The 14,769-nt window shown below is 35.8% G+C and overlaps 1 protein-coding gene across 1 annotated transcript in view; it reads left to right on the forward strand.

The window, feature by feature from the left end:
- Positions 1-13,752, forward strand: part of NSL1 (NSL1, MIS12 kinetochore complex component) — a 31,827-nt gene extending 18,075 nt beyond the window's left edge. Inside the window, exons 5-6 of the mRNA XM_027871461.1 lie at positions 10,852-10,919; positions 12,218-13,752. Coding sequence (XP_027727262.1) covers positions 10,852-10,919; positions 12,218-12,490 — 341 coding nt within the window. The 3' untranslated portion in view covers positions 12,491-13,752. The remainder of the gene's footprint in view (positions 1-10,851; positions 10,920-12,217) is intronic.
- Positions 13,753-14,769: the final 1,017 nt, after the last annotated feature.

Raw genomic sequence — 14,769 nt, forward strand, 5'->3', positions numbered from 1 at the left:
ACACACACACACACACACACACACACACACACACACACACACACACAATCTGTGGTTTTGCTATTCATTTTATATACACACACACACACACACACACATATACATATACATACACATATATACATATACATATACACACATACATACATACATACACACACACATATATATATATCTCATCTGTGGTTGTGCTGTTCATTCATTCTCCAGGTCTGGAGTCCTGTGTTCTTCAAGAAACTTAGGGGTGATTCAGGCCAGGGAGTTGCAAAAATACACCAGGCCATAAGTGGCTTGATAAAGGCCATGGTCTGATCACTCCCCTCCTTTTTAAAATTTTGCAGATTCCGGTCTTTGGTTTGGGTGTGGGCAATACAACTATAAACTTGCCCCTAAATAGTCTAGTAGACAGTTGCTGACCCCAGATCTTGTCAGCTAGCTGGTAGACTTTGCAGCTTCAGAGTGACACCACCTTAAGCACCCCCTAGGCTGCAGTCATTTTTCCCAGGTTACTTGCCTTTGGCCTGGCTGCAGACACATTCCTACTTCATGCTGCTTTGCCGAGTCTGTGATCCCTTGAGAACTGTAAGCTGCCCCCACCCCCACAACCCATAATCCCTGCCCTGGTCATTCAACTGTGGCATGAATCCATGATTCCTCTCCAGGGTCAGAGATATAGCTATAGGTTCACCCCTGGTCTGTGCTCAAGGATTGAATCCTAGATTCCATTCTGCGTTTAGCAAGAGAGCTGTAGTTCCTGCCCTGGTCACTTTCCAGTGGGCTGAACTCCCAATCACTTCTTGGTCTGGTACTCTTGTTGGAGTAGTTATGGGAGGGAGCTGGGCTGTTCTGCTTCCTACTACTACATGGAATGAAAACCTTTCCAAATAGAACCTAGCAGAATAAATTAAAATCCTTTGGGAAAGGACAAGGTACACATCATCCCAGCTGTGTCACTCTTAATGTAACCTGAGATCACATTTACTTTTTTGGCTTCCACAGACTCATTGACTTTGTAGTCTACTAAAACTTAACAGATTTTTTTTTCCAGAAAAATTGCTGTTTATCCACCTCACCCCATTGCATTTTGTACCCAAGACTTTATATTTATCCTTCATCTTATTAGATCATCTTATTTCATCTTATTAGATCTTACTGGGCAGCTAGGTAGTACAGTAGATAGAGCATGGAGCTTGGAGTCAGGAAGACCTGAATTCAAATTTGGCCTCAAACACTAGCTGTGCAACTCTGGGCAAGTTACTTAACTGTTTGCTGTAGCTTCATTGTCTGTAAAATGGGGATAATAATTGCCCCTACCTCCCAGAATTGTTTTGAGGATCAGATGAGCTAATAATTGTGAAGTGCTTTGTGCACAGCAAGTACTATATAAATGTTAGTTATCATCATCATCATCATCATCATTATTATTATACCCAGTACTCTAACCTTTCAGGATCCTTTTGGATCCTGACTGTCATCTACTGTGCTAGATATCCTTCTGAGTTTTGTGTCAACTGCAAATTTGGTAAGCGCAGCATGTATGCCTTTATCCAAGCATTTGCTAAAAACATTAAATAACACAAGGCCAAGCATAGATCCCTGAGGCACTCAATTGGAAACCTCCTACCATATTGATATCACCATTAACAGTTATTCCAGCTGAACAACTGGTCCAGCTATCCAAGTCTGAGTCCATCTAATTTATGTTATTATCTAATAATCTCTCCACTCTTCTCCACAAGAATGAGACACTTTATCAAAAACTTTGCTAAGATCTATGTAAATTATTTCTATAGCATTCCTCTGTTGTACTAATTTAGAAATATTATTTTTAAAAGGGTTTTTTTTTGTTTCAAACAAACTTTTCAACAACAAACTTTTGTTTCTCTTTTGATCCTTACCCAAAAGTTTCCCACAGTGCTTCCCCACTTAAGTTATGGATTTTTGTATTTTTTATATGTCACTGAACTACCACTTTTCCATATTTTCCTTTTTTGAATAAAGTGTGCCCTTCCGCTGCCATTTTAGTCATTTGTCCTAATCAAATTGCAATGACATCTGAGGTCATACTTACCTCTTTGAAGTAAGAAGTTTAATTCACCTTTGCTTTCTGCCTAAGTTTTTCACATTTTTGTATGAAATCTATGACTCATGAATATTTTTAGGGTTCTTCTTGGATATGTCTCCTGTGAATTTACTGAATACTTTTATTAATATTTTTTCTTTGAATGTCGTATCTTTTGTGGTATCTGGCTTAAAAGTTGTAATATGGGAAATTTGTTCTTTTCCCTTCCATTTTGGCTTTTGAATTCTCTTCATCAGACCTTCAGATCTCAAGGCAAATATATTATTCCTGGTACTCGTTAAATATTCTTAATTTCTGGCCAAAAGCCCATAACTTGTATGTTTTATATATAAATATCTTGTTTGGAAATCCAAATCTCATTCTCTGACACCACTGAAATCAGATTTTTACTTTCCACATCTGCTTCTCTTTTAAAGTCTCTTCCCTCAGTCCATAGCAGTGATGAAAATATCACCTGTTCCTGGAAAGTCTTAAGTTTCCTGCTCAGGATTTTATAATCTCTAGAGTGAATATCTAGGTTTGTTTTGACAGCATCATTTGTTTCCCTGTGAATCACCACAGTTGGATATTGATTTTCAGGTTCGACAAGTCACTATCACATTTAAGATTCATGCTTCAGGGAAAAAGAATTAATCCTTCCCAGTGACCCATATTGAACTTTGTACCCTGTAGTCACAGGGTTTTTTCTGTACTCCTGGAAGAGACAGAACCTGTCAGTGATTATTTAGGTCCTTTGGTTTACTTGCATAGTTTTAATTTGCAATTTTAAATACCTTTTTAATGTAATATTCTACATGGAAGATTCTATATAGAATATTTCCATGTAGAAGACTCCCAACATGCATACATGTAGCTGACTAAAATATAACACCTTTAGATTAGTGGTTACCCTAGTTTAACTGCTATAAGAACACACCTTATTGCTTCTGCCGAGGATATCCTCCCTTTTATTCCTCACTCTACTTTGGCCCTCATTGAGCTCTACTTCTTCTTTCTAATGCCAGTGAGGTGAGAGTATTGTTTAAGGGACTTGACAGGTGGTAGGGAAAAAGGTCATCTGCTCTGCCACCACCCTCACTTGCTTTATATAACCTTAACATTCTTATTCCCCATCCATCTCTGCTCTTCTGTCTCTAGCTGATCTTCCTCTTGTAGTGCTGGTCATAGGCAATATTAAGGTTGAAGAAGAGGGAGAGATAAGGAAAGTACACTTTCCTTTATTTCCAATTATTTACATAATTGAATTCCTCAGTTCTTACATATTTGAATTGGTTCCTTATGGATCTTTGATACCTTTAGTATGAAAGAAAATTGCTCTAAAATTTTTTCTCATTTAATTTTCTTTCTAATTTTACATTGATTTTGTTTACATAAGACCTTTTAAATTTTGCGTAATAAAAATTGTCCATATTATTGTTTGTGATCCTCTCTATCCCTTGTTTAGCCATGAATTCTTCCCTTATCCATAGCTGTGAAAGAAAGAGTATTTCCTTTGTCCCTCCTCTAATTTGTTTATGATGTGACATTTTATATGGATGTCATATCACCTTTTGGCGCTTATTTTAGTATGTGGGGTGAGGTGCAAACCGAATTTCTGCCGGACTATTTTTTGTAAGCAGATTTTGTCAAATAGTATTTCACACAGTGGTTGGGGTTCTGTGGGCTTATTGCGTACTGTATTCTACTTGTCTGCTTCTGTATGTTTTGTACCTAATGTGATGGATTCGTTGACTTCTTTAACCAAAACCAAATTGTTTTGATCATCGCTACTGTGTAGTATCTTTTGAGATATGGTACTTCAAGGCCCCCATTTTTCCCATTGTTTTGCCCTTGAGAAAAATTTTTTTTTAAAGGCAATTGGGGTTAAATGACTTGCCCAGGGTCACACAGCTAATACATGTCAAGTGTTTGGTCTGGGTCTGGATTTGAACTCAGGTCCTCCTGACTTCAGGACCGGTGCTCTATCCACTGCGCCACCTAGCTGCCCCAGAAAATATTCTTGACCTTTTGTTCCTCCAGATGATGTTCGTTACTATTTTCTTAAGTTCGATAAAGTAATCCTTTGGTAGTTTTTTGAATGATGTGGCACTGAATAGGTAAATTAATATTGTCATTTTTGTTATAATGGCATGGCCTAAGCATGAGCAATTAATATTTAGGTCTGTCTATTTCTGTAGAATTTTTGTAGTTGTGTTCCTCTGTGTGTGCCTTGATAAGGAGACTCCCAAATATTTGACCCATTCTGTAAGTTATTTTGAATAAAATTTTTCTATCTCTTTTATGTTTTATTGGTAATTTACAGAGATGCTGATGATTTGTGTGAGGTTATTTTGTATCTTGTAACTTTGTGGAAGTTATTAATTTTCAATTAAAAATTTTAGTTCACTCTTTAAGTTGTTGGTATAGTTGACAAAATTGAACTGAAATCTCTTAGTGTATTTGATTGAAGAGAGTTCAGTTTTTTTGTTTTGTTTTGTTTTTGGTGAGGCAATTGGGGTTAAGTGACTTGCCTAGAATCACACAACTAGTAAGTGTTATGTGTCTGAGACCAAATTTGAACTCAGATCCTCCTTACTCCAGGGTTGGTGCTCTATATGCTCAGCCACCTAGCTGCCCCAAGAGTTCAGTTTCCTAAATGTAGTGGTTGAAAGTACTTCCTTGTAGTTTTGTACAACATAAAAATAGTTATTGAGGCATGTATTGTACAGTTTACCCATGTATTATTTTAAAAATGCAACAGACTTTCTTAGAGAGTGACACTGTTTTTTTTAATGAACTACCATGAGAAGACTTTTGTTTGTTGTCAGATTTTTTTGTTACTAATCAGTTTATAGATTGTTATAAAATTCACCTGGTTATGTAGGTTCAACTCCTTCACCAGTGTATTTTAACATATTGGCATCACAAATAGAATAAAACTTAAAAGCCACCTAAATGTCTGTAGTTTAGGTGAGAATTAAAACTTTGAAGTAAACATAAAGGAAAACTTTAAGTGGGAATTTTTTGACAGGTTTTTTTTTTAAATTATTGAAATCATGGAAAATATAAGAAGTATCAGTTTCTTTGGAAGTCCATGACGTAGTGTTTATTATCTCGAAATTCCTACAAGGCACATTCAACTGACGGTCATTCATTAGGAAGTAATAAATAATTTTATTTGTTTCATTATCACCAGTGGTACTACTTTCTATTGTTTATTTGTAGCTTTAGTTACCACTTTTGAAATGAATCCAAAATAAATGCTTGCTTGGTCATATTAATCAAATATAGTTGGAAATGGAAAGGAAGTACGTGGTTGAGCACTTTTGCTGAGTTTATATATTTGTGTAGCCTCTTAGAAGTTCATGTTTCCCAGATTAGTAAATGAATCAGAGAATATAGCTGAAGTGTTGCAAGGGCCCTTGGAGGTGGGTCATCTGACAGCCTCTCCTTGAAGGCCTTCATTGTCCTGAAAGCAAAACTAGTTCAGTTGCTCAATCTTTCATTTCCACTTTTTCATTTCCCTTTGTTTTGGAAAGCCAATAAGTGGGGAAAACAATTTTCTCAGGGGTAGCACTCAACTTCCACATTTTTAAGACTCAAGATACTTTTTAAAGTAACAGTACATTAGTCTGCTATTTAGATAGTGAATGGCAACATTTAGTCCTCCTTGGTAAGCTATTTTAAGAAAACAGCTTTCATGGTCTTTAGGCCATCTTAAAGGCTGCTTCCATATCTTATTCCTTTTAAATCATTCCTTATCTTGAAATTAGTAACTGAGGAGACACACTTCTTAATCCTTAATGGAATATGTAGTGATATATAAAGAACTAACTTTGATTCTCAGTAATAGGGCATGATGCTTCTGATTCTTTTGCTGACATTGCAAGCAACAGTCTTAGATCTATATATTAACTTTTCTTAATAACAAAATCTATTAAGTCACTGGCACATCATTTACAGGCAATGTGTTATGTTCCAAAAGTCTATTTGTAAACTGGTTGTTTGAGATTCAAAATTCATTCCCATGTAGGAAGAGTAAAAATGGCAGTTTGGTTCCCTACAAAAGCCTGTTTAACCCATAGTTTAATTCAGCAAACTTTTATTAGTGCTTACTATGTGCCAGGTACTAGGCTGGAAAGATAGAAGTCCTAAGGGGGCTAATTGTAGGGTAGGAGTGGGGGGCAGGTGAGATAACATGAACATGGATAAGTAAATAGAAATTATATACAGAATAATTACAAAGTGATTGGGGGAATCAGGATTGGCCTCTTGTTAGGAGGTTACACTCGAGCCTTAGAGGAAGCCAAGGATTCTGCAAGGTAGAAGTGAGGAGGGGGCATTCTAGGCATGGTGAATAATGCAATGCTATTGCATGTGCTATATTTCAGAAATATTATGAGTTAAATGGATCTTTGTGGGTTAACTTGCTAACCTAACCTGGTCAACATTTACGTTTTTACCTATTGTATGATCCTAGCTGAGAAGACAGATGCACTGTGAACATTTTTTCCACCCTACCACCACCACACCAAGATAGGAATATAGCAATACCAAAAATACTTGTTCTCCTAAGGGAGTCTATCTTCTGTCATGGTATGAGTTGGATATTTGACTATATTTAGGTCTTGTTCCTAAGTTTATGGTGTTACCTGTACCTTAAATAAAAAGATTGTAGGGGGTTATTTAAGCTCTTTAAGGAAAGAGATTTAATAGAAGTTTTCCTAATATGAAAGGTCTTCTGTCTAGTGAAAAGTGTATACATTTGGACTTTTCTTTTAGAATTTAATGTAATCACCTGCATATTTAAATTAAATGCTTTAATTGAAGAATATTTGAATTAAAGGATGCTGCAGAAGTCATGGTGGAAGAGAAAATTAAATGCAGAAGGCACTTAATAGTTTTGAAATATAGTTTCTCATATTTATTGCTGAAGTATAATCTCTAATAAAAAAGTCATTTTGATCAATTTCATTCAGAAAATAATAGTTTCTCTTCCAATTTTTCATTTCAACTTTTTTTTGTCAGGAAGGAATTTTCTTCCTATCTTGGAAATTTAGTCTTTTTTCATGCACGTGTGGTTTGTTTTTTAAGTTTGCTTGTGACCATTGATTAATTTAAGTGATCATGTGCCGCCTCTGAGGCTGAGGTGCACCAAAGCATGGTTCAGTTCTCTGCTCTGTGTGCTAATTTTGGCCTGACAATTAACACCAAATAACAGAGGCCTTTCACAAGCCAGCACCACCCCATCTACATGTGGAACCATCAGTTACAGCAAATGGAGAAATTTTGAATGCTGTGAATACGTTCACTTGGCAGCATCCTTTCCAGAGATGTACACATAGATGATGAGGTTGACATACACGTAGAGCTAGCTCAGCGTTTGGGAGGCTCCGAAAGAATATGTGGGAGAGAAGAGATGTTGGGCTGCTTACCAAACTGAAGGTCAACAGAGCTGTTGCGATGACTTGTTGTTGTATGCCTGTGAAATCTGGGCAGTCTACCAATGCCATGGCAGAAAATTGAACTGCTTCCATTTTAATTGTCTTGGGAAGATTCTGAAGATCACCTGGCAAAACAGAGTACCAGACACCGAGGTCCTTTCTTTAGCTGAATTGCCAGGCATCCAAGCGCTATTGAAGAGAGTTTGACTCTGATGGGCTGGCCACACTGTCCAAGTGCTAAACATACCTTTGTACATGGTGGTCCAAAGAAGTGATACAAGGACACTCTCAAGGTTTCTCTGAAGAACTTTGGTATTGATTATGAGACATGGGACACATGGGCACAGAATCACATTTTTATATGACATATATAAATGATGGCATAAAATGCCACAGGATGGCATTTCCACATCAAAGATGGTGCTGTGCTCTATAAACAAACACAATTATAGTAGCTCAAAAGAAATATAAGATGTGCAAATTTAGAGATATCTCCCTCCCAAATGGTCATGTGGACTATTTGTGTCCAGCTGGTAGTAGAATCTTTCTAGCTCATATTGGTATGATCAGCCACAGCCAGACACACTCTACATTGACCCAACGTCATGGTGTCATTTTGGTCCTCTTCCACCGTGAAGGACAAACAACAACTTGAAATTTAAATGTACTTATAAGGCACTCTCTTTTAATTGTTCTCACCCATTTCCTTTTATTCCTTGAGTGTATATCCAGGCTATACAGGATAGAGACTGATGGAAGAGAAAATAAAACAAAACTGGTTTCTGTGAAAGAACTTGTTTTGATCATATGCTGATTTTTCTTGAACATGAATGTGCTTGTAATTCACCATTGTCGTCTGTCTTTCTAAAGAAGTTTAAAGTCATAGAATGCTTTTGGTCTTTATAGATCATCTAGTGCAGAGGGTCTTAAGTTGAACATCCTTAGCAGACTTTAGCAGTCTGTAGGTGAAACCTATAGACTCTTTCTCAAAATATGGTTTTCTTTGGGTTTTGTTTTTAAAATCATAATTGTAAGAAATGAAAAATTTCAGTTAAAGGTTAATGAAAATAAAGGTGTAAATCCAAGTTTGTGGATTTCCTTGAAACCTATTAAGAGCAAGATTAAGATCTTCCTCCCACCCCATCTAGACAAATTGCTTCAATTTATAGATTTAATTCCTTTTTCTTTTTTAAGATTCATTAATTTATTTATTTATTTTTAATTTTCAACATTCACTTCCACAAGACTTTGAGTTCCAGACTTTCTCCCCATCTTGTCTCTCCCCCAACCCCAAGACAGTATGCATTCTGAATACCTCTTCTCCTAATCTGCCCTTCCTTCTATCTTCCCCCCCCCCCTTCTCTTATCCCCTTCCTCTTCTGTTTTCCTGTAGGGCAGATAGATTTCTATACCCCGTTGCCTATATATCTTATTTCCCAGTTGCATGTGAAAACAATTTTTTAACATTTGTTTTTAAAACTTTGGGTTCCAAATTTTTTCCCTTCCTCTCTCCCCACCCACCTTCATTTAGAAGGCAAGCAGTTCTATACAGGTTATATTTGTGTAGTCATACAAAACACTTCCATAGTAGTCATGCTGTGGAAAATTAACTATATTTCCCTTCATGCTATCCCCCCCGTTTATTCTGTTCTCTCTTTTGACCCTGTCCCTCCTCAGAAGTGTTTGCTTCTGATTACCCCTCTCCCAGTCTACCCTCCCCTCTATCATCCCCATACTCCCTTATCCCCTTGCCCCCTATTTTCCTGTAGGGTAAAATAGCTTTCCATACCTAATTGAGTGTGTGTATATTATTCTCTCCTTAAGCCAAATCCAATGAGAATAAGATTCACTCATTCCCTGTCACCTTCCCCCATTTCCCCTCCACTATAAAAGCCTTTTCTTGTCTGTTTTATGTGAGATAATTTACCCCATTCTACCTCTCCCTTTCTTCTTCTCCCAGTATAATCCACTCTCACCCCTTAATTTTATTTTCCAGATATCACCCCTTCATCTTCAACTCACCCTGTGCCCTCTATCTATCTATACATATAATATCCCCGCCCCCAACTATCCTCATACTGACAAAGGTCTCATGAGTTACAAATGTCTTTCCATGGAGGAATGTAAACATAAGTTCCTTATGATTTCTCTTTCCTGTTTACCTCTTCATGCTTCTCTTGAGTCTTGTATTTGAAAGTCAGATTTTCTATTTAGCTCTGGCCTTTTCATCAAGAATGCTTGAAAGTCCTCTATTTCACTGAATGACCATTTTTTCCCCCTGAAGGATTATACTCAGTTTTGCTGGGTAGGTGATTCTTGGCTGTAATCCTATCTGTCTCCTTTGCCCTCCAGAATATCATATTCCAAGCCCTGTGGTCCCTTAATGTAGAAGCTGCTAAATCCTGTGTTATCCTGATTGTGTTTCCACAATACTTGAATTATTTCTTTGTGGCTGCTTGCAGTATTTTGTCCTTGACCTGGGAACTCTGGAATTTGGCTACAATATTCCTAGGAGTTTTCCTTTGGTGATCTCTTTCAGGAGGTGATCTGTGGATTCTTTCAATTTCTATTTTACCCTTTGGTTCTAGAATATCAGGGCAGTTTTCCTTGATAATTTCTTGAAAGAAATTCAATACTATTCAACAAATATTGTTTTATAGTTCTTGTTATATGCAAGGAATGTAGATGAGGAACTTGCAGCATGAAGAGGTGGTAACTAGTCCAAAACTAGTAAGTGACTAAGCTGAGACAGAAAATGTAAGGGGGAAAAACCTGGCCCCAGAATTAAAAAGAGATTTAGCCAATGAGGGACAAGGAACAAATAACAGTGTTAATATAACTGGAAATTCTGTTCTGTGTGGGGTTTTGCATGTCAAATTCAAATGTTGGTTATTTGTGTAAGGAGTCGATTTATATATGGAAGGAAAAGACCAAATTTAAATATTATTACTAATTTTTGACTCACATTTTAACATATTTCCTTAAAATTTGATCACTCTTAAGCAGTGTTGTATCATTACCACAATGTGCTGCATGTTCTAATAGCTGCCGTTTAAAAAAACATAAAAAAACATGATTCCCTGCCCTTTTATGTGCTTATATTCTAAAGATTCATCTTTGTATAGCTATTGCAATCTGCCACTTGTATTTGCCACTGTTAATTTTATTATGATGGCATAAAATCTTTTGTAGCCTTGGGTAGTTAATTTTTAATTTAGTCAATATTAGCATCGTAAAAATATCAAATTAAGGTGAATACCTGTTAAGAAATTTTCCAGTGGTCTTTTATTCAGTGTGTTTTCTTTTGAAAAAGAAATAAAGTGGTATTTGGGGCTTTCGTTGCAGAATCTCACATGGAAAATTTGAAATGCAGAGGAGAAACAGCTACCAAGCAGATTACTGAAGTAATGAAGGTAAAAGCCATATGCTGCTTTTAAATGGAAGATATGTGACTTGGGGGTCTCTTTGAAAATTCATGACACGTATTTTTAGAGTCTGTTTTTGCAGAAATTCTCAGGAGCTTTTTTTTTTTTTTACTTGATTTTTCTGCATTTGTGTAAGAGGGGAAGATGGGGAAAGGAAGGGAATAAACATTTATATAGTACTGATTATATGCCAGGCTCTGTGCCTGCCATTTTACAAATATTTCATTTGGTCTGGGTTCATTTGAACCCAGGGAATTAGGAGCTGTTATTATCCCTATTTTACAGTTGAAGAAACTGAGGCAGAGTTTGAGTGACTTGCCCAGTGTCACACAGCTAGTAAGTGTCTGAGGCCAGATTTAAACTCAGGTCTTCCTGATCCCAGGCCCAGCGCTCCATCCATTGTACCACCAGCTGACTCTAACAGGCAGTTAAGGTTTGACTCCATGGTCAGTGGTCATTCTGACCACTGGTTGTTGATTGATCTTCACAATACTATCATAGCTTGTCTTATTGAATTACTTCATCCAAAATAAAAAAACACAAACTCCCTGGAACTTAAAGTATATAAAATGAATTGAAAAGTTCTTTATATAATATTTTATTAGAAATTTGACTATTCAATATCTCTCTTGGTTGAGTATTAACTGTTGCTTCGGTTTGTGGCAGCTTCAGAGGTTAGCTTTAAATCTTTTAATCTCTGATGTGATTTAAACTGATTGCCTGAAAAAACCGTAACTTCCTTTTGGTGCTTGCATGCAGTGGATTAAATCTCTTAGATATCTAACTAACTTGAGGTTGTTATCTGAAACACCTGTCAGATTCCATACCCTTGGTTCTGAAATTTTTTACCTGCCTGTATTGTTAAAGAATAGATGCCCATCTTTCCAGTGGAAAGTTGTAAAATGTGTCTTCCCAGTAAACTAAGTGCTTCAATATTGGCATTACCTTTGTGTTTTTTTTTTTCTTTCAGTGATTTCTTTCATGATTATGTTCCCAGGTCCAAAAAAATACATAGTGTTACAGATTACTGTAGAACTTTCCTCGAGCTGATTTTTTTATAAGCTTATTTTCAAGTATTCATTTATCCAGGTTTTATAGCTTATTACTGCAGTTTCTCAGCTAGCATTGATGCAGTCTCTTGGTAAATTGAAGAAAATACCCTATCAGTAGTGACCTCATCATATTTTTCCTAGAATGGCTGTAGCCTGATAGGTGTGGAATCTAGGGTGTTGTGTTTTTCTTTCACTGAGAATTAAATTGAAGTATCATTATTTTGTTTTTTTAAGTCCTTGCCAGTGTTGATTGAGCAAGCAGATGGGTTCTCCACAGTTCTAACGATGCAGCCTATTCTACAACTTCAGAGGATCCACCAAGAAGTTTTCTCTGGCAGCCACACGAAAGAAGCTGTAAAACCTGAGAGCTTTATAACACAAATAGAAACCAACCCAACAGAGACTAATGCCAGCAAAACCACTAACATAGTACTGAAGAGAAAAAGACCGAAAAGCTCTCCACAGAGAAAACAGTATCCATTGCTGCAAATGAGAATTGATTCATGAGATGCTCCTGTTTGTTTGGAAGTGATACAAGGGCTTTATCTGCAGCATTAAGCCTAGCTGGAATTTTATGTAGAATAGGAAAGAAATTAACTTCTTCAACCAGTTGTGCATTAAGCAAATATGATAGCTGTATAATCAACCAATAAACATGATATAATGTATGTATTTCTTAATTCACCATTTCATCTGCAATAAGATGAAAAATTTGTTTTGTTTGAGTTGGGGTATGATGGCCATCAGAAGGCAGTGATGTTGCAAATGTTCCATATTCTCAGGTAACATCTTTTTTTGTTGTCATGGTCACTTTCATGGAATTTCATGGTTGAAGTAAACTGTTACACTTCCATGAATTATATCTTTATATAAAGATAGCTTAACAACAATTGACTTGTTTAACCTACTGAAAAGGAATCATCAGTTATGATCAATAGATGTAATTTTGATGTTACAAATTAATGTCTAGGTGGGGAAATGATATTAATAGTGTTACTCCTATTCCACTTAATTTGGATTTTTTGGACTTAATGGATCGATATTTTTGTGTAAAACTTTCAAAGGTTGCTCATATTTATTCGGACAGTATTCTTGTAAATAAAAGAAGACTCCAGTGTTTTCCTGTGCTATGTGTATATTTTTATATTTCATAAAGCTTTTAATCTTCAAATAGCATTTGACTGTGGACTATTATCAAATTTTATATTTCTGTTTAGTTCTAGTTGAGGTATTCATGTCAGATCAATACTAACAATAATTAATAATAAGTAATTAAGAAGTTAATACAAATAATTTTGAAGCATTGTAGAGAAAATGTATGTGTAATCATACTGAACTATTTTATATCTAAGGATCTTAATATAATAAATATATAATCATTGTTAGATTGACCGGCAAGAGAATGAACAATCCTTTATCTTCCACAGTTTTCTCAAGTCAGAGCCTTTAACTAACATTTTCTTATTGAAGCTTTTAGTCATAGTATAAGGAGAATCATACAATTTGCCAAATATTCTTCTCTTTTGATAACTGATAGTATCATGCATTTCAAAGGATTTTGCTAATCGTGAGATTGGAAAATTGACATCTATTGATAATCGTATTCAGTGTCTTAATCATAAATATCTGATTTTTACAGAATCAGATTTCCCAAGTGAAGATAATTGTAAAGATATTTTAGTATTTTGTGTATATTTATACCACATTTGTAATCTGTATATTTGTAAATAGAAATGTAGTTTATATTAAAATAATACACAGAGAGTGAAGTCATGCTGCCTTGAGTATTTGTCAGTTTCGGAGCTACCACGTAAGCATTTTTGAGTACTGGTTTTGTTGTACTTGCTGGGTCTATTATCTTCATTCACTGATTCCTCACAACACTTATCTTTTACTTAGAGACATCTATAAAAATTTGCGTTTAATCTATGGAATGTGTAGTATTTCAGCTCTAAGTGATTTTGTTTCTTTTCTGTAGCTTCAAAATATTGTATGCTAAAAATTCGCTTAATATGATAAAATCTTCCATTTCTCAATTAGAAACAAGATTTAAAATAGAAGTACGTATAGGGGAAATGACATATAAAAGAATTGACCTTTTGACTTAACCTGCTATGAGTACAAATGACTGATATCAGATGCTCTTGAGTCCTTTAGGAAAAACCTGTATACAAGAAATGTAAAGAGAACCCAAGAGAGGTTATTGCATCAACCTGCTAAGGAGGGAATACTGTGGAACTGTACAACAGAATTAAATTTCTGGCCATAACTAAGGGAATGAGAGGCAAGAGTCTTCACTATTTGAATAGATAGAAAGTATTTTTTTTAAAAAAAGAATAGAAAATCATCTGTCCTGGATAATTTAGATATTTACTGCCTGAGGCTAAGTATTAATGTCTGTTTTCCAGCCCTAGAAGTTCATAAAAATTGAGTGACTATCTCCAGGGAGAGAAAAGTGAAGCGAAAACTGGTATCCATAGACTAGACCTTGTAGAAATTGTACCCCTAGAGTGGTTAAGCTCCAGGATAAATTAGAATTCCTTTGAGAGGGATAGAGGTCATCGTCAATCTAGAGTAGTTAACAAATAGATAAAAGTTAAAAGGATCTAGAATTCAATAGCTGTGGAGGTTAAGAACTGTTCTGATGACCTACATGGATCAAACCACATTTGTTTTCCTGCTCCATACAGCACTACATGTGAAATTAGTGCAGAGTAAGTTTTTGCTAGAGTAGGATGTAAAAAGGCAGGAGAAATCCCTTTCTACTTTACAGCAGATTATCAGCA

This window comes from Vombatus ursinus, unplaced genomic scaffold (genome assembly GCF_900497805.2).
Source record: "Vombatus ursinus unplaced genomic scaffold, bare-nosed wombat genome assembly UNPS02014798.1, whole genome shotgun sequence".
Classification (NCBI taxonomy): domain Eukaryota; kingdom Metazoa; phylum Chordata; class Mammalia; order Diprotodontia; family Vombatidae; genus Vombatus; species Vombatus ursinus.